General features: G+C 39.5%; 2 protein-coding genes and 1 long non-coding RNA gene across 32 annotated transcripts in view; 2 read left to right on the top strand and 1 right to left on the bottom strand.

The window, feature by feature from the left end:
* Positions 1-20,777, top strand: part of PLAAT1 (phospholipase A and acyltransferase 1) — a 48,341-nt gene that overhangs the window by 18,849 nt on the left and 8,715 nt on the right. For 18 of the 27 annotated variants that reach the window (XM_014843398.3, XM_070509192.1, XM_044771310.2 and 15 more), the window contains one exon: positions 1,011-1,269. The exons of the other annotated variants lie outside the window; for them this stretch is intronic. In XM_014843398.3, coding sequence (XP_014698884.1) covers positions 1,011-1,112 — 102 coding nt within the window. In that variant the 3' untranslated portion in view covers positions 1,113-1,269. Of the gene's footprint in view, positions 1-1,010; positions 1,270-20,777 lie in introns of those variants that run through there. 27 annotated transcript variants of the gene reach the window in all.
* LOC139045245 (uncharacterized) lies at positions 3,647-5,121 on the top strand. The gene is made up of 2 exons (XR_011503238.1): positions 3,647-3,842; positions 4,776-5,121. It is a non-coding gene; the product is annotated as an uncharacterized lncRNA (long non-coding RNA).
* Positions 5,109-20,777, bottom strand: part of ATP13A5 (ATPase 13A5) — a 103,809-nt gene continuing 88,140 nt past the window's right edge. For 3 of the 4 annotated variants that reach the window (XM_070509171.1, XM_070509169.1, XM_070509170.1), the window contains 5 exons: positions 18,684-18,858; positions 16,069-16,271; positions 9,449-9,537; positions 7,120-7,200; positions 5,109-5,626 (listed from right to left, as the gene is read on the bottom strand). In XM_070509171.1, coding sequence (XP_070365272.1) covers positions 5,366-5,626; positions 7,120-7,200; positions 9,449-9,537; positions 16,069-16,271; positions 18,684-18,858 — 809 coding nt within the window. In that variant the 3' untranslated portion in view covers positions 5,109-5,365. Of the gene's footprint in view, positions 5,627-7,119; positions 7,201-9,448; positions 9,538-11,895; positions 12,154-16,068; positions 16,272-18,683; positions 18,859-20,777 lie in introns of those variants that run through there. The other variant, XM_070509172.1, reaches the window with a different exon arrangement.

Genomic DNA, 20,777 nt, shown 5'->3' with positions numbered 1-20,777 from the left:
GTTCCCAACAGGGAAGCTGCAGTTAGGGAGGTAGCATTGAGTGGCAGTAATTTGGGAGTGGCAGGCTCAGTGGTGGAGGCCTGTGGGTTAGACAGGGGGCATTCTCAGCATTTGGGCTGGTCCCCAGAGTCATTTGGGAAAAACGTGTTGCTCTATTTGAAAGCCCGATTCTTAAATCCCAGCGAACAACTGTTGTTTGCAGAATACCTGATGACTCTGAAGCATCTGAATGTGACCTCTGGGTCATAAAATTGCACTGAAACCCATGCAGATGGGAGGCAGTATTAGTTGAGTGCCATGAAAACCATGAATATTCATAGATCCCTCATCATGATGATGATTAATACCCTTACAGCTATAAATGTCTGAACTCCTTTATGGACAATTGAGCTTGAGAGTGGTGTATTTTAGTTTGTCTACGTGAGAAATTAATTTTTGACATGATAGTTAACATCAGTATTGACGTCTCTTGAAGTTTGTTTATCAGAATAGAAATTGTATCTCCCAAATGAGAGCTTACAGGTATTTAGCTCAGATTGCATCCCTGAATCATTTCCTGGTATAGACCCATCCAAACCAGTGTGTGTTTAGCGGGTAGAGGTTGCATAGGGGGAGAAGACACAGTTCAAGACTCAAGCTATGTCTATACATCCTGATGGTATGACCTCAGGCAAATCACTTTTAACGTCTCAGGTTTTGCAAAACAGAAAATGCTACCTCCCAGGTGTACTATGATGATTATTAGGAATTGTGGCATGATGAGTTTATAAACTGTCAGAAGCTATATAAATATGAGAAATTTTCCCTACGTGTATTTACATCTTTGTCATAATTATAAAAATTATAAATTTATTTCTTCATACAGAATTTTAATTTTGCATTGAGCTTTAAATATATCCATTGTACGTTAAAATGAATCTTTGGTTTAAGAAACAAGCTAAAGCTTAAAGGTTAGGACACTGAGATACCTTTAGAATAAGATGTGTTTTTTATTTCTCCTTTCCTTATAGGCCAACCGAGCAATAAGTACCATTGGGTTTGTGACAGCTGCTGCTGGCGCCTTCTCGCTCCTGGGCTTGTTTCCAAAAAGAGAAAGAACAAAGTACTATTAACAGTTTACTGAAGAGATATTGGGACTGAAGGAATTTGTGAGGAGGGGAAAAAAAAGCCAACCTTGGATGGATACTTATTTTCAGTGCATCATTATTGTTCCAAATTCCACTGATGGATGGCAGGCTCTTTAATAAATTACATACTGATATTATCTCATCACTGAGCCAAGGAAATTTTTCTCCCTACTAGCATAGATTTGCTGTGGCAGCTTGAACAAAAAGCAGTAGCCTTTTGAGTGAGCCAGCAGAAAATCCTAACAAAATCACATCATATTTTGTCTTCTATAAATACTGTTTTCCTTTTCCCTAAGGGTGGCTATTTTGCCTTTTCCAGAGGGATGAAGAATTGTTTATATGTGATTTTGAAAAAAAGTTAAGAGCTCCAAATTGTTAGAGTTGACATCTAAATTCACATTCCTTTTCTGGTCAGAAAAGAAACTGGAAAATTCCGCATTTGGTTAGACAGTTTGAGGAACTTTGATTAACAAGCTATTTGAGGGTGCGCTCCCATCTCCTTGCTCCTTTGGAGATGGGGAGTGGGGCAGGAGAGGGGGCTCCTTGCTCCGGGTTTCAGATCCAGTGATTTCCCTGGAAGCTACTCATTTGTCAGGAGTGTGTGACAAGCAAAAATGGGCTGTTCCTTCTACAGAGTTACACTGGTCCCTTTGGATTTTGAAGTATTTCAAGGGTTTGACCCTTTTAACCTTAGCAAGAGATCATTAAATGTAGGTTTAAAGTGCCATATTTAGAAAACAATATCCATGTTACTTTTTAAGGCTTTTACTATAAATCAAGGGGTGTGGTGATTTTATGCTTGCATTTTATTGATTATGTGTTGAATGAAACAAACTGCTTTTTAATACCTTTCTGGTGGAGTTCTTGTTGGCAGCAGGTAGGGAAAAGTGGATGCAGGTCTCCATAACCAAGATGTTGTAACATTACCCTACAAATCACACTAATGGCCAATGACATCCTTCTTGTGCCACCATTAAAAGCATGGCATTAAATAAAGAAAAAAGAAAAAGTTCAAGTAAATATTGAGGAGGGGGAGTTGCACAGTGAGAGAACTAGGAATACTGAGATGAAGTAACTAAGCCGAAGACTCAGTGGAAGTCTTGGACCTATTAACCTGATTTAGGTTTTCCCCAGGGAGCAGAAATTCTTTGCAATCTAATCGCAAGGTTGAGAGTAATAATAATAGGAGGGGTCGTGTGCTGCAATCGGGGCCCGAAGAGACTCCATCTCTCTTCCTTCCTTGTTCCCTGACTAATCCTTTCCTTTTCTTACGATGTCAACTCTGTCTCCAGATAACCCGCAAACTTTCTCCTCCTCCACTGGTCCTCTGAGACCTGTGAGTGTCTTCTACCAGGTACCATGATGCAGAATTATCTCTTCATTTTTATTCTGAATTCAGTGTCCTACTCCTTTTATGTCCTGCTCTCAAGTAATAGTCAAAAATGAGCAGTTTTCTCATATTCACAAATTTGGGGGAGATTGGTAGCAGCCTACTGCGTTACCTTGCTCAAGGTGTGCTTACCTTTTAATAAAGGATGACTGCAGAGGGCAGATCTAAACCCAAAGCAGGAGACGTGGGTGTGGTGGAATTACATCACTGGCTGGTAGGACAGGGAGCAGAAGTAGGGCCAGACCTCTTGAGGCTCCTCAAGTCAAACCTTTCTAGAGAATTCTGGATGTCTGCACTCTAGAAGACGGTCCTAGCTGTCTGGATAACGTCACAAATGCACTTTTTAAAAAAAAAAAAAAAAAAGATTTTATTTTTTCCTTTTTCTCCCCAAAGCCCCCCGGTGCATAGTTGTATATATTCTTTAGTTGTGGGTCCTTCTAGTTGTGGCATGTGGGATGCCGCCTCAGCATGGCCTGACGAGCGGTGCCATGTCCGCGCCCAGGATCCGAACCGGCGAAACCCTAGATTGCTGCAGCGGAGCTCGCGAACTTAACCACTCAGCCATGGGGCCAGCCCCACAAACGCACGTTTAAATGAAACTCAAGGACTCATTTTTCACATAGGTAGTGTTCAAGGCTATAGTAGTTTCCACCCTTAGAGGTAAGCTCACAAAGTTGGTCGTCAGTGTTCCCATAAAAATGGCCCCTCTTGATGATGGGCAGCTTATTCCTGACCAGTTTGTTTTTCCTGCAAGTGACCATTTGGTATGCGGCCAATGTCCATTGTGCTCTTATCACTTTTCCCAAGACTGTTAAATGTTTCTCTGAGCATAATTTTAGCAAAGTCAAGTATAGAGTCCAACTTTATCACGTGCTACCCCCAAAATGATGTGTGAAATAAAGATCATCATCCATCAGATACTTAATAGGTTCCTGGGAAAACTGCGGGGGAAAGAGCTGTACATTTATTGAATCAAGATTTTTAAAAAGTCTTTTTATGCTATCTAAATGTCATAGTGTATCAATTGAATCTTCTCACTCTAAAGGTCAGATTACTAAATACAGTTATGTCAGCTCAAGAAACCTGAGCTACCATATTTTTTATGTTGACATATGTTTCTTTTTTTGAGGAAGATTGGCCCTGAGCTAACATCCATGCCCATCTTCCTCCACTTTATATGTGGGACGCCTGCCACAGCATGGCTTGACAAGCGGTGCGTAGGTCTGTACCCAGGATCCGAACCGGCGAACCCCAAGCTGCCAAAGCAGAACGTGCAGACTTAACTGCTGTGCCACCAGGCTGGCCCTGACATACATTTCTTAATCGTAAGCAAAATATCTTTTTATGTTTTATTGGTAGCTACTAAATTAGACACATTTTGAAAATTTTTCTTCTCCAAGAGCTGTGCACCCAAGAAAAGGTTAAAAAAGTGAATAAAATGTAAATACAGAGGGTTTGCTTTTATAGGAATTTGCCTTTATGTGCTGATTCGTGTAACAAAGTGTCTAATACTATTTACAGTAACAAATTGCTCAAGTATTGAAAACACTTTTTCAATCTTAAGGATTTCGGAATTGTAAAGACATTATTGAATGCATACATCACAGTATTAGGCACATAATTGGCATTCATGGAATGGCACTGGTTATCTAATTTCCTGTGGTCCATTAAAGATCTAAGTTAGCAAAATTAGATTTGTTGTTACAAGGAAAGCCTCGTAGGTAATCTGAAATGTTCACGAGGAATAAATGTCCTCTCAGTGTCACGGTGGGGTTGATCTGTAGGAAAGGTAAGAGAGTACAGAATGTATTTGTAAAGGATGTACTCTTTTTAGTGATCATTAATGTGCATCTAAGAATTGATTTAGATAATGAAAACATGAAACGGAACTTAAGATTGTTTAGTAGCATGATGATTGTCATGCTTTATATACAAACATTATGTATGGGTCCCTTCCCCAGGGTTGTTTTGTAAGATGAACAATGCTGAGTTTGGGTCAACTTTTAGAGTTAGAACTTGAGGTTTTTGCCTGTCAGTAGAAAAGAGTAAATAAAGGCGTCATGCTTCTTTATGTGAAACATACATTCTAACAGTTCATTTCATTGCCTTTGTCATCTACTCTGGACCTTCTAGCTCAATGGCCCCAAACAATATACTTTGGGAGATGCCAACTTTGGTGGCGTCTGCTTAGATGTTAGCTGTGCCCGAGACCAGATTATATGCAATTAACAGAAACTTCCATCATTCTCCACTTCCAGACTTACTACAGTTAGAACTGAATTTTCTGAAGTAAACGTCCATTCTTGTTTCTCTATTAAAACCATACAAAAGGAGCAAAATGAGGAATTTTGTGACCTTGGAAGAAGATATGTACATAAATGTTCTTCGCAATGAATATAAGGTTAAGTAAACTTGTGACAATTTATTGAGAGGGCTTTTTCCCCCAAAATTCTTTTATTTCTGTCGATGAAAATAAAAATAGATGGCTGAAATCTTCAAAGGTCAACCTCTTCTTCGATTTTCCTTTTTTCTATTGATGTTCATACTACTAATTTCACTACTCTGAAAAGTTGTGTGCTTGAACCAGACAATGCTGTGTAAGGAGAATAAAGTTTATTAGAAAAACAGAATAATCCAAGAAATGCGCTTTTTCCCTCAATGGCAGAGGATACAGTCAAAATATGCATATTTAAGGTCCTTTGTTGCAAGCTTCAATACACTGGGAAGCCCCTTTGACCCCTCCGATGGAGAGAGAAAAAATAAGCGTAGATTATCATCACCTGTCCACAATGTTTTAGTTTCTAGGGGAAAAAGAGGAAGCTTGAAGCATGTCTGACAACAATTCTGATTACAGTCTGCTCCAAAAATGCTGTTCTGTGGCTTGGCCCTCCAGTTCGAGTTTTTCTTTTGGAATCTGCTCAGAGCTTTCGTAGCCTCGATTGATGTAGAATCCGTTTCTGCCGTCGTCTGAATAATCTGTCCTGTTTGTGGGAGGCCAGGTTGAGTCTTCTGCCAGCTTTTTTTGCCAGTTCTTATACTGACTTTTAGAATAGAATCCAAATTGTTTCTTGATCAGCAGCCAGAGCTCTCGATTTTGAAGGATGGCATCCTGAAAAATTAGGTAGAAAAGAAAATCAAACCATCATCCATTAGCCTGTATCCAGGTGGCTCACCGCCACACCCTGTTCCCCCAGGCCCCCCTCAGCCATGTGCCTATTGCTGCAGCTTCGGTGGCAGTGTCTCCCTGCGGTCCCCACAAAGTCTAGCAGCTCCCAGGGCTCTTTACCTTGAGAAGCAAGAGCATGCTTGTGTTCGCAGTAATCTGCAAAAGTGTACAGCCTTTCATTTCCACAGATTTTCTAGTTAAATCCTGGCTGGTGATTCACTTAGATTTATTTTACTGCCAGACTGAAATGACTACAAAATAATGTACTTAAAATCCAGAAAAGAAAAGAAAAGAAAAAAAGCACTGCTACCTGCCACATGCCACATAGAAGGTGTCAAATAATGGTTTGTTGAATGAATGGATGACCTCTAGAAATCAAATGGGTTTGCTTTCCATTTTCTGGGTTCCCTTCTTTTTCATGTTCACATGCACACACGATTTTTACACATTTATAATAATAGAATTGGTCAAATTTTGCATTCCACTTTGTACTAAACTTTCTGTCATGTACAATTTGTGGCTACGGTCTTCTTAATCATTTTAATAGTTGTATAATATTCCTTCAAATTGCTGTATAACTTTATTTAAACAGCATCTTACTTTGGAACAGTTGAGTCAAGTCTAATATTTCACCATTGTAGATAATGCCTTGTACATTATAATGTGCAATTAATACATTGTAAATAATGCTATTGTAGATGTATGAATACCTTGTAGATTTTCTTTTTTGGGATTATTTTTTTTAAAATATAGTCTCCAAAATGGAATTCCTCAGTTAAAGAGTGAGGAATTTTATGCTCGTTATATACAAGATATTTGTGCATATGTTTTAAATTGGTTGATCCCTTTTCCCAAGGAACTTAAAGTACATGAATCTTTTTTTCTTTTTTCCAACTGTCCCTTAAAAAAAAATAGTACCTGAGCCTTTCACTGAGGAGGTAAAGTCATTTAGTGACACTGAGTAAAAGAGAAATGCTGTAAGAGAAGACATTCCGGGGTAAGAATTGACTCGCCTGAGCAATGGCTTCCCTACTCTTAATTAAGGAAGCCCTCCTGAAGACGTTTCTTCACTCTAAAAGCTCTCATTGAATTTTAGAGTTGGAAGGTCCCCTGTCTGGTCTTTACTAGATTATCGAGAATACTAGAAAAGTACAATACAATGCCTTCATGTGAGGCAAAATTAGACTTAATTTGGTATTTTGCTTTCTATGCTACAGATACTGAGAGCATTTCTACGCATCCTTCAAAGAATTTTAAATAATTCTCCAAGGAATTTCCCCCAAAGAGAACATGGATGGTTTTTACAAACACTTAATAACTATCACTTTGGGGGACAAAAAGTGGTGGCTCTAAAAATGAGCGTCTGTTGAGAACAAGACCCTTTATTTGTTTCTCTCTCCAGAAAAATAATAGGAGCCGTACAGAAATTACTTTACCTCTACCAAGAAGGCCACACAGAACTGAGCGAGGGCTGCCACCAAAATCAAAACTCTCCATGATGTTATGGTTGGGATGAACTGTTAAAAAAATATGCCATCGTTATATTTCGCATAGCTTCCACTTTGAGAAAACACGTATTAATTATTTAACTTATATATTTGTAACAACTCTCTGGGCTTGGAGGGTAGGCATTACTTTCTCCACTTTGCAGACGAGAAGGTCAGTACCTTGACCAAGGACTCAAAGCCAAGAAATGAATGACAAAGCCAGAATTCAGACAACTGACGGCTCTTGGCCTGTGCTCCCTCTACTGCCTGATGATAGATGTTGAGTAGACATGCCCTGGGTCACAGACGTGAGACTGGGCACTTTCCAGCCTGTGTGTCTCTCTTCATTTCTATCTTTTCAAATAGATGGGAAGAGAGTATAAGATTAAATTATTCATCTAGTAATATTATTACCTACAAATCTCCCAAAGCAAAATGTACTTGGAATTCATTCTTTCAGTAAAATTGGCATATAGGTGAACATAAGGGGACAGAGTTCAAGTGTGTTTTCATTGAAATTAGGTGAAAATTTTCTGACAGTATCTTCCCAGCTCTACATCTAAGGGCTTGATGAAAGTAGGACTCACCCATTTCCCTCCTTTCAATGATTAAAGGGTACATAGTGACGACCAAATACACTTCTTTAATAGGTGTGAGCGCCACAACTTCCGCTGGCTGCATCCATAGCAAAAAAAATAGTTACACAGCCCTGCTTCTGACTCCCAAGAGCAGAATATGGATGACTGTGTAGGGGACAGAGCTGCACCGCCACCAGAGCCTCCACAGTGTCTAAACACTCGCCTTTAATTCTCATCTCGATTCTGAGATGAGTTATTTCAAAGTGACACTTTTGTTTCCCTCAAGTGGCGACAGCCTGTCTCAGGGTTGTGAAATACAGCACACTGTGTGCAAGGGTGGTCCGGAGGAGGCTGTAAGATGGGGCAGCGGGTCGGTTCGTAGCACAGACCCTGGCTCTTTCCCTCACTCTTGCCACCGCCCTCATCACTTCTCCATCTCTTGCCCTGGAAATCACCTGTCACACTGCTTTGGGACTATTTGCTTATGTGATGGTCTCCCCTCCTAGCTTCTGAGCTACTTGAGAGCAGTGACCACATCTTACTCGTCTTTGTAACCACAGTGCCAAGTACACCCTGGAGCTTCATAATGTTTCATAAATGACTGAATGGTCTAGGTTTTCATTTCCTAACTGCTTCTCTCTCCACAGCCTCTCTGCCGTCACAGGTAGCCTTCCTGCCATAATCTAATTAATCTGCTTCAATGTCCTGCTGAAAAACCTGCTCAGATATCTTCAGTGACTTCCTGTTGCTGGCTGCCTTCATCCATCCATGCCTTTCTCACACTCCACAGCACACGGCCTCCAGACTAGCCAAGTTTCCAGGTGTTCTGTGAAAGAAGCTTTGCTTTCGATTTTTATCGCTGCTGCCCTACATTCTTTTCCATTTCCGAGATAACTCCTTCAGCCCTCTCTGCTTGTCCTGGATGGGAACATCCCTACCTCTTCCCTAGCAAAATCCAGCCTGTCCTTCAGGTCCTAGATCAAGTTGCATGTCCTCCGTGTGAAGCCTCTCTTGGTAGCCACAGGCCCCAGAGAGAGCTCCTCCTTTCTATATTTTTCCCTTTTCTCTGTATCTTTACGTTCTTTTTAAGCATGGGTGGCTTCAAGTGGCCATGCTATCATTTCTCTCAGGTATGGCTCATCTTTGCAACAAAAGTATAGACTGGAGGTCAAGGGTCAATCCTTCTCTTTCTTTTATTTCTCTCACAATGCTGGGTCCAATAACCTCTTAATAAATTTAATTTTAACCCTGGATCAAGTGATGTACTTTGAAATAAAACTCCCGATGCTCAATGTCTGACAGACGAAAATGATTGGCCTATGTGTCTACTTTTTCTTAGTCCTCACAACTACCTTATAAAGCATTTCTCCTATATGTTGAAAAACATTAAACTGGAAGAATTATCATATCAATATATTAATTTTATTGTGCTAGGATAACATAGAAGATTAAAGTACCCCTAGTCTTTCAGGTGTGAACAGGATAAATGTACCCAACTGATGATGCTAATGATATGAAAATACTCAGAGGCTAGCATCTGTGAGATCCAGATACGTTATTTGCCCTTCCAGCCAGCAGGAATAGCCTCACAATATTCAGTGGTTGGAGAGAATATGTTATAACTGACTTGCAAATTACAATGCAAATATGATCCCATGGCACATAGGAGTCACGCCAGGTGTGCAATGAATACCACTCACCTCCATTCTGCGGTATATATCTTGAAAATCAGAAAACTGAAGGAAAATTGTGAGGCCCAAGGCAGATATCAGCAGCAATGAGAATATATCTGAAGAAACACCAAACATTATTTTTAGATGCTAAAGGAACGTTTCCTGTAATTTGGCACACATTGCAGAATCAATTATCTCTGTTGGGCAAACACCGGACACATCTTCAGATGTTTTGATATATCCTCGCATGTTTTAAAATATGGTCTAATGCTTACAAGACAAAGGTACCATCTTAAAATCTCCCCTCGAAAGGCTGTGTGTAGAAAGCTGCTAATCGAATGCTTTGTAGTAAACTCCATAGAGGAGTTATCTCAGCTGAGGAGTCCTGGGGGCTGGGACATCTTGCAGTGAGCAGCCCAGGAATGGTCCCCAGAGAGGCCCTGGTGCTTTATCGCTGTGTGTCAAGTGAGTGCATGCATGGATAAAGAGTCAGTCCTCTTGGCAGCATCTCATTCTTCTTTGTTGCCTAGGGAAGAAAGCCCAGTGGTCTTTGATTGACATTCAAGGCCTTCCAAAGCTGGTTCCAGTCAGCCTTTCTAAACTGATCTCCGATTGCTCTTCCTTGTGTGTCATAGGAAAGTTAAACCGCAAACCTGCTGCATCCACAGAGGCCCAACACCTCCCAGCTTCTGTGCCTTTGTTCACACCATACCCTGTGTAGGTGATGTTCTTCTCGTCTTGGCATATTCCAATTTTTCTTAAAAAGCCCAGTTCAAATGCCACTTTCTCTTTAAAGAGTCCTTCATCCTCCCTTACAAGGTTTTATTCCATATGGTGTATATCACTCCCTGCTTTGCATGATCTTCATTTATGTACCAACTAGATTGTAACCACTTGAAAGCGACTTTGTATGTTTCTCTGAGACTCTGAACTTAAACAGTGTGTGAGAAACTAGCACGCGCACCTCCTGGGTTCTTTGTCTCCAACTTGGCCAAATCACTTTGCTTTGGGAAGCTAAACTTCCCAGGATGCACTGTGCCATTGTCACTGTTCTGATCCCCTAGCCCTGTCCACTCCCGTGTCCATCAGAGCTTTCATGCACTTTGCAGATGGTGCCTTATAGTGCTTTTTGATAGGATTAGCATGTTCAGGCCAAAACAGCGGCATTTAGTCAAGGTTGCCATGGTATAAATGATTCTTACAATTCTCGAAATTTATAAACAAACTAGGTTTCCTCTTATACTCGCTCTTCTTCATTCATTCTAGCATTGATGGTCTACTGACCCCCAACTCTATATAGGTCTATACCAAGCAGAAATCAGAGGCAACTGCCTCTCTCTAGCAGGCCTTATGTTTTTAAGCCGCCAGAGCTGTTTTCACCCTTGGGCACCTACACCCACTCTCATATTCATCCAAGCCTCATTTTATGTATACAACTAGATGCTGCACCTCCAGAAGAATACCCAGGCTTGCTTGGGAGGGTGTGAGGCGGAGAGAAGAAATGCAGGAGCGGCATCTCCCAAAATAAAGCAATCTGAGCAGCTTGGTGATAAGAAGCCCCCAGGAATGGCTGTGTGTATTTTTCATTCATTTCCTTGTTTCCAAGTCCCAGCGACCGAGATGCGGGGAAGAAGATGATGCTCCAAATGTGCATCCCGATGAAGGCCTGGTACTCACTAGCATCAGAACTGAGTGCTGTGTACATCACCCTGTCCTCAGACTAATGATCTGAAAAGCAGGCCAGGCTAGTGCACGAATGCGCAGTGCAGAAACAAAATTATAAGGCTGTCGTCTTTAATTCAGCTCCTATTGGAAAACATAGTGAAGAACTGAAGTGAATGTTGCCCTCCTTGGTTAGTTGCTATTGATGAGGAAACTTGAAAGAATGGGGCCCTGTTTGCACGGGTGGTTTGGGAAGCCAAGTCCTGGCCAAGCCACTATAGATCGTTTTCAGATGAGGAAAGTGTTAGTGAATAGTCACATGTGTTTCCATGAAAATGTAATCTGTACTTTTTCTATATCTCATCATAAAGTTGCGCTTCTGTCAAAGGCTGTTAAGAAGGGTAAAGACCTTCCTGTTGTAGCAAAATGAAATTGCTTGTATATTTTAACACTAGTTCCAAGGACTTCTGGCTTGTAACCTTGAGAGAATATGATCTATTATAAGATTATATTTGTTAGAATATTTTTATGAAATTTTTTCATTTAAAATTATCAGTTATGTTTGACGTAAGGGTTTGAGTTTACTCACAAGCTGTATGTCACTACAAGGTAACTAATTCAGCTCTAATTAACTCAGTTTATGTAAAAGGACTTTGTAGCTACTCTTCAAATTAAAGTTCCAGCAATGTCATATAACCTCCTTGTAAAATATGTTTGCAATAAAAAAAGGACTATAAGAGATTAGCTTTAAAACATAAAACAGAATCTTGATTTGTTGTGACAAGAGCCAAGGGCATTATCAAACATTGTATCAAAATTAAGAAAAATTACAAAAAATTCAGGAGGAAGTTAATAGAAAATATAAATTGAAGAAGATCTTAACATGTTCTCAAAACCTTTGACCAAACAGCTATACAAAAAAAAGGAGGGGCCGGCTCCGTGGCCGAGTGGTTAAGTTCATGCGCTCCGCTGCGGCGGCCTAGAGTTCAGATCCTGGGTGCGGACATGGCACTGCTCGTCAGGCCACGTTGAGGCGGCGTCCCACATCCCACAACTAGAAGGACCTGCAACTAAAAATATACAACTATGTACGGGAGGTTATGGGAAGATACAGCAGAAAAGAAAAAAAAAGGGAGGAGATGAGACAATATGAAAACATAATTCCTAAAACTGGCTTAATATAGCAAATGTATATTTCTAATTTAGGAATAGGAACGAGACTTACTTTCCTGATATCTATGCCTTATTTAGAAAATTAGATATTAGATATTAGAGTTTCTGCCCTTTGATGTACAAAACTGTAGCACATTCTCCAAAGCAGAAATTTTACAGGCTAGATTCTCTGATCATGACAATAAAAGGAAATTATTAACCAAATTCAAATGAAAAATCCCTCCTAAAATACAAATCAAAACAAAATCCTAAAAATCTGTTGACTCAAAAAAGAATTCAAGTCTGTTGTTAAGCTATTAAGACAAAGAATAGTAGGAGAATGAAAATAAATCCCTTATCACTTGAAAATTAAAAATCACTATTCTGAAAACCAGCGAGTCAAAGAGAAAATTCAGTCATAATTAGAGACCTCTGAAAATGTAAAGAATGTAATCCAACTACAATTATTGTGAATGCTTTTCTAACTGCAGAAGAATAAAAGACAACATATAAATTATAGAGTCAATTCAAATGTTAAAAAAATTATTAAAGTAAAAAGAATGGAAAAAGCAAAAATTAACAAATTAGAAAATAGAAAGCATACACAACTATTAAGTCTGAGAGCTAGCTCTTTAAAAAAATGGTAAAAATACATTTCTGGCAAAAATAAATGAAAAATGACACATAAAATTAGGATGAGAAGATATTGAAAGAGTCGTAGAAGGCATTAAAAATTATAAGAAAGTACCACCCAAAATCCTATGCTAAAGCTAGATAATCTCAATGAAATGGAATTATCTGGGCAAAAAAATTGTTATTTTAGGGGCAGACCTGGTAGCATAGTGGTTAGGTTCATGTACTCTGCTTCTGCACCCCGGGGTTCGCAGGTTCAGATCCTGGGTGTGGACCTACACACCACTCATCAAGCTGTGCTGTGGCAGTGTCCCACACACAAAATAGAGGAAGACCGGCACAGATGTTAGCTCAGTGACAATCTTCCTCAAGCCAAAAGAGGAAGATCAGCAACAGATGTTATCTCAGGGCCAATCATCCTCACCAAAAAAATATAAAAATCATTATTTTGAAGAAACGTTTAAAAAGAGGATAATCTAAATCAATCCTTACAGAACTAATTCTTTCAAAAGAAGGATTTGGAACCAGATGATCTTACTGGCTTCCTGCAAATTATCGAAGAATAGACCATATCTATTTATAAAATATTTTTCAGAGGAAAGAAAAAGTCCAAGAGTTTCACATCGAATACCCAAACTTAGCAAAATGCTGTATAAAAAACTTCAGACCAAGCTTATATAAAATGTAGATATTAAAAAACCAATAAGATTCAATTCAGTAAGAGTATAATCCACCACAGATAAGTAGGATTTGCCCAAGAGAATGAAGATGACTTTTTAGTTATTGATGCTGTCTGACTCTCATCGACCCTGTGGACAGCAGAGCAGAACCCTGCCCAGCCTTTTTGCACTATCCTCTTGCCTTCCAGTGCTGTATCAGACCGTGTTCCACTGCTATTCACAGAGTTTTGATGGCCAGGTTTTTCTGAAGTGGGTGGCCAGGGCCTTCTTCCTAGCCTGCCTTAGTTTGGAAGCTCCACTCTCCACCATGGGTGACACTGCTGGTATTTGAAATACTGGTGGCATAGCTTTCAGCATCACAGCAACACGCAGCTGTCACTGTATGGCAACAGACAGATGGGTGGTGTGGCTCCTTGACCAGGAAACGAACCCAGTGCAGCATTGAGAGCACTGAATCTCAACTACTAGACCACCAGGGCTGGGATGAAGACGATTTAATAAGTTTATAATACAACACATTCCAGCAATAGATCAAACGAGAAAAAAGTATAACCATCACAGGAGGTGATGGAAGGGCATTTGATGAAATACGTCTCCCATTCTTGATTGTGAAACATACTCTGGATTGACTGAAAATAGAAGGGGTTCCGTGATGTAGCCTGCCTTGAACCAACATTCAAAATCATATTTACAAGTAAAAACTACTACAAGTATTATTATCAAGAAGTAGAACTATTTGCTTTCACCACTGTTATTTAACATTGTCTTGGGAATTCTGAACTCTATACTAAGATAGAAAATATAAAAAGGTATTTTTAGCTATTGGAAAGGGAAAAGGAATATTATTACTTGCAAATATTAATAATTATCTTTCTAGAACACTGAAGAATCAATAGCAAAGTTCAGAAAGGGGTCTGTATAGAAAATAAATGTAAAGAGCATTAAAACTTTCACATGTATTACTGAGAACCACATAGAAAACAATGGGAAAAAGTCATTTACAATATAAATAAAAATATTTAAAAAACATAGAATTAGTTTCTTAAATAAATGTGCAGGAGAAAATTACAAATATTTACTAAGAGACGCCAAAAAAGCATGAATAAATGGAGAGACATGACATGTTCTTAAATGTGATGACTAAATTCTGTAAACAAATGAATTTTCCCAAAGTATCAAAATCCCAAAGGTGATTTTTCTTGGAGCCTGACAATTTGTTCTAGAGTTTATCTGGAAAAATGGACAAGAAAGAAAAGCAAGAAATTTTTGAAAAATGAACAGCGAGGATAGACCAATTTTATTACTTATGAAAACTTATAAAACTATAATTTTTAAAGTACAGTGATAGATCAAGAACAGGCTGGCATATCAATGAAATGGAAAAAATACTCTAGAAACTAATTATATATAAATTAATATATAAGCATATAAAATATATAGTTTTAATTAAAAAATATAATATAAACTATGTTTATAAGAAAACCATAAATATACATAAATATAGGTATGATAAAAGTGACATTACATTCAGTTGACGAATAAATGACCAAAAAGAATATTAAGTAATAAAATCTGCCAGGAAAACTAGTGACTAGTTGAATAATCTAGTTTGTTCTGTATGTCAAACTACATGGCAAAATTAACATTAGTTTAAAAATGTGTTAAAAGAAATAACTAGGGCTGGCCCAGTGGCATAGTGGTTAAGCTAGAATGTTCTGCTTTGGTGGCCCAGGGTTTGCAAGTTCAAATCCCAGGTGTGGACGTACACCACTCATCAAAGCCATGCTGTGGCGGCAACCCACATAGAAAATGGAGGAAGATTGGTATAGATGTTAGCTCAGGGACAATCTTCCTCAAGCAAAAAAGAGGAAGATAGGGAACAGGTGTTAGCTCAGAGCCCATCTTCCTCATCAAAAAGAAAGAAAGAAAGAAAGAAGCAAGTAAGTGACAATCTGTCCGGTTTTGTAATATGAACAAACTCCCTGTGCATAAAGGCAGTGGAAAAAAATTACAAAGGAATAAACAGCTCATACAAATAAATAAGAAATATAACAGCAAATCAATAGAAAAATGGATAAAAATGTAAATAGATAATTCAAAGAAGAAATGGCTAAGAACATGAAAATATGTTTATCCACACAGGTGATCAAAAAAATGCACAGAATGATTATAGTAACTTGACCCATGTTATAAAGCTACTAAGAGGTCAAGTTGTATTTGAATTGGTAAGGCTTTTACAAAATATCTTGACATCTATGCACGTGCTTAAAATCACTCTTGATGACTCACAATAGGGCAGGATTCATGTGAGCATTCAATAACGCATAGGCCTATCTGCCAACGTGCAGGTTTCTACCTAGGGGCTCGGCCACCTATGAAAATGACCATTCAAGACTCAACTTCAGAATAATGCAATTGTTTCCTTCTCAGCCCATCATTCCACCAGTGAGCCGCAATGCTGGGGAGGGTGGGAGAGGGGGGAAAACATTCAAAAAGAAAACTTAAACTTCATATACTTACAGTTTGTGTAGATGGGTTTTCGAAATGGCTTTCCCTTAGAAAAGATAAAGGCTACTGCGATACAGTTGATGGTGACAATGGGCCACAGTGTGGTGCTCTCGAAACTTAAAACTGAACCAGGGTTCAGAGTTGCATTTCCAGCCCAGTTTCTTTCCGCACTCCCATTTGTTGAGAAATTACTTTGGTTGTCCAGAAAGCACTTACTACAAAAGAAACACCAATGGTTATGGGACTTTTTATTCTATTTTTATCCAGCTGGTGGGAAAAAAAATAGGTAATCACTACTACCAGACTGCAGCTTTCCAACTGCTGCAGCCAGTAGCTACCAAGACATATTTTGTTCTCCTCTTGCAATGACAGAACGGAAATAAAATTCAGGAAGTCGAGGCCGTTCTTCACCCAGCATTGCATTTACAACGAGTGATGTGTCTTGGAAGGGCTCGTATGACAATTTTCTGTGGAGTTCCTTTCAATTCAAAGAAAACGAACTCTGTGCGTGTGCGTGTGTGTGTGTGTGTGTGTGTGTGTGTGTGTGGTGTTTTCTCTCTCATGGACTAAGGTAAGCTTCCTCACTTGGGTCTTGAGTTTGAATCTGCCCACTCTAATCCACTCTCCTCACACAACGGAAGGCTCTTCCTGAGGACCCGAACGTGACGCTCTCCGGTTTATGAGTGGCTATGGCTCTGTTTTGCTAATAAATTACATTCAAACTTCTCAGGCAGGCCCAGGAGACCTTCACGCTCTGGTCTCAAGCTACCTTTCCCACCTTATCTTTTGCCCAGTCCTCCCAGGCTCCTTAAACTCCAAACATATAGGAATATTCCCTGTTCCCCAAATATCACAATGCGCATGTCAGGAGTCAGACGCGCTATTGCCTCTAACATCACTCCATCTGAACCAGCTTTCCATTTGCTGCCAAGTGTACCCAGCGCCTCCCTTTCCTCCCTCTACTGCTGCATTTAGCTCATTGTTTTGTAATTATTCGTTCATATATTTTTATTTTCCATCCCTGGGATGAGAGTTCCTTGAATTTGGAACTTTTCTTTTGGTTTTCTTTTTCTGTTTTACTCATATTTACAACAAATCCTTAGCACCTAGCCAAGCGATGCCACATAATATTTCCTCAGAAAAATATTTATTGAAGATGTGGGCTTTCCTAATCCTGATTGATCTGCTTACAATGTTGATTTTTTTTTTCAGTAATCAAATCCACAAATGAGATTTCGTGTTCAGCTTGAAACTTTTTACTACTATTATAACTGTTTATAGATAAAATTCATTTCTCAATTGTGAACTCAAATGCAAGACTTAAGTCTTATTATCCTTGGCTCCCTAGGGTCCCAAAATGTGCTTTGCATACAGCATATGTTCAGTTAATGTTTGCTGAATATATCAGTGAAACAATCAGTAGTCACAAGGCATTCTTGCACAAAGGGGACAGACAGACTAGAAGGCCTGTGTTACAGAGTTTGACACCAAAATGTATCTAACCCAATATACTTACACTGCAGATAAAGTTGAGGACTAGCATGGCATAGCCAGATAGTGACAGAGACTACCCATCCATCCTCACTCTTCTGGCTACACCATGTTGTCTTCTAGATTCAATCAGAACTTTGCTTCTCTGAATATATGCACTCCAATTTGGGGAAAAATCTGGTTTTGAAATAAAAATGAATTCTACATTCCAAGGAATAAATTGAATTGCTGACTTTTGGGTCTAAATGACATGTTAGACATCATTTGGTAGTTTTCAATCTGTCTTTCACTGATTCCTGGGACTCTGATGCCTTCAAGATCACAGTGGAGTGAGCAGGAGTTTCCAGAAGCCCTACTTCAAAAGAAGCAGCTCTTTTCTGGCCTTTCCTTGCGGAGGTCGGGCAGGCTTTGTCAGAGAAAATGAAGTTTGAACATCTGTACTACAGTTCACCTCATCTTACCCTTAGTTTACAGTTGAAGAAATTAAAGCCAGGGAGATGAAGAGACTTGCCCTGAGTCTAGTATTCAGTTCAATCAGAATAATGATACCATCACGTCACATTTTAATTTTAACATTCATTTGAAAACCCCAAACTAATTTAAGCAAATTTCCCTCGTATATCAGGGGCCAGCTACTACAGCCCTTAGACCAAATCTGACCCAAATGTTTTTGTAAATAAAGTTTTGTTGGAACACAGTCGCACCCACTTGTTGACATAGTGTCTGTGGCTGCTTCTTCATAACGATAGTAGAGCTTGGTAGTTGCAAAAGAGACCATCTGACCAAAGCCTAAAATATTTACTATCTGGCCCTCTCTAAGAAGTGTTTGCAGACCCCTGGTCTATACGATATCCAAACCACCAGGGAATGAATACGATCATTCAGTCAACCAGCTGTGAGATGCATACATGAACAACAGGTGTGAAGATATTTTCCCACCCTCTTCACATCGCTTACCCCAGGACTCCACCCATTAACTGTGTTCTGTGTTCTTTCCAGTCATCAGCCTTTTGCAGTGTGGAGACACAACATTTGTTAATTAAAATTTGAGTGTATCCGTTCAAACCAAGTTGTACAATGTCATTGGGTACTCACTGTATCACCTTCAGAAAGGAAAACTAAGAAGTGGACTTTACCTGTATCTGTAGACTTCACAATACCAGGGCTGCTGCTTCACATAGAGAAATGCACAGATCTGCACAATGCAGGTGAAACAGACATTCAAAAAGACTGAGAGCAGCAGAGGAGGAGACAGGAGATGTCCTGCTGGTCGGTATGGAGCCAGGTTTGGGTAGGCATGAGTTGAACTCACTGAAAGATAACGCATTTTTCCCATTGCAATTTCATTGTTGAGAATAAAAGACTGAGCTGCATTTTATCTTAAGTCTTGCGTTGGGCTTCAGACTCAGTAACATGAATCAAGAGTTTACATCTAGGTAAGCACATTGCCTAGCTGCACATCCAATGCTACCAGCCTTTACCTCTTCCATGCTTTCGTTTCACCTTCAGAAATGAAAAATAATGGTTAAAAGTCCTGTAATTAAAACATTTATGATATTGCATGATGCAAATATTTTCCCCCACAACCAGACTGACCAGGAATGATATGTAAAAGAGGAAAATGGCCTTCCACATAGATTAGCAGTACTGTTTATCTCAATGATGATGAGAAAGTGGGGAGTTAAGATGAGGAGAATAAGGAGGCATCTAGCTAGACTAATCTTCAAATGCTGGGAAAGTTTTTTTAAAGTATTCACTCTATTATTTGTTCAGCCAACCTTCTCTGAGCACTTTAGTGCACCAAGATAGACGCTAGAGGTGTGCTCTGTTCCCTCCTGGATAAGTGTGTAAATGGAGAACTGCTAGGATTTATTTTTTTTAATTTAAGAGGTTTGCAATGAGCAGAGACTAAACAGAACAACTACAGAAGAAATGACTACACCCTTCTTAGAAGCCATATTTTCTAACAAGTTGATGAAAATGGAATGTTCTTTACTTCTTAGGGCAGAGCAGGAAAAAAGCATGGGAAGGTCAGGAATTAGACACATCACATTTAAAGATTTATATCATAGTCATGTTTCAGTTCTTGTCTTCATATCTGTCACCTCTTCCCTTTTCATGGCTTATCACTGGTTTCTTTGATGTAAGGAAGAAAGCAGGATGTGTATGCTTAGATTTGCATTCATGCTTGTAGGGGCAGGGCTGTGGGGAGTGGGTGTCCTGTTTGGGATAATAAAACTCTAAAGTACGTCTTCAGTTTGCTCAATGTGTGTTCTGGGGTAACCACGGAAACTCTTTGCTACTTCATTTTCTCATGCATAAAATGAATGTGTTGAAATGTCTAAATGTTCTCCAAAAGACTCTTCCAATTCATTTATTCTAAAGCTCTGTGACTATCTAAGGCTTCATCTTTACCAATTCCATCAAGATTTCCTCAGGAGGGTGCTAGGCATGAGGCTGTCAGTTATGCAGAGATGAGAAGGACATTTCATCTGCCATCGAAGAGCCTGAAGTCCAATGGAAGATGCAGATAGAGTGTATAATAAAGAAGTTGGTTGCCTTTTGTCCCAGGTTTCTAGGAGGTTCCCTCTAAATCCCTGGAATAAAGAATTTGACTGGCCTTTTTTCTTTGCTGAGGAAGATTCACTCTGAGCTAACATCTGTTGCCAATCTTCTTCTTTTTGCTTGAGGAAGATTTGCCTTGAGCTAATATCTGTGCCAATCTTCCTCTGTTTTGTATGTGGGTCACCACCCCAACATGGCCACCGATGTCTGCACCTGGAAACTAAACCCAGGCCACCGAAGCAGAGCACACCGAACTTAAGCACTAGGCCACAGGGCCAGCCCCTAGAATTTGACTGGCTTTTATCCCCAGTTTCTGGGATGTATTCTCTAAATCCTTGACTTTTTCCTGAGTTGAGAGGAGTGTCTTTATTATTCATGGTGGGCTTTGATAGTTTGAACTAACAAGATGACTGATGCTGGGCCCAAAGAAATTTTGTGCTAAGATGACTCAGGATGGGAGCAGGTCATGCCAAAAAGACCAACTGTGTGATTAGATGGTTGGTGCTTTAAGCCACTTGATATCAGCCTGACCTTCAGATAGAGGAGGAGGGCTAGAGATTGAGTTCAACCTCATGGCCAATGATTCAATCAATCATGCCTACATAATGAAACCCCAATAAAAACTCCAGACACCAAAGCTCAGTTGAGCTTCCCTGTTTAGCAAT

This window comes from Equus asinus, chromosome 5 (assembly GCF_041296235.1).
Source record: "Equus asinus isolate D_3611 breed Donkey chromosome 5, EquAss-T2T_v2, whole genome shotgun sequence".
NCBI classification, from domain to species: Eukaryota; Metazoa; Chordata; class Mammalia; order Perissodactyla; family Equidae; genus Equus; species Equus asinus.
This window is presented reverse-complemented; position numbering and strand designations above follow the sequence as displayed.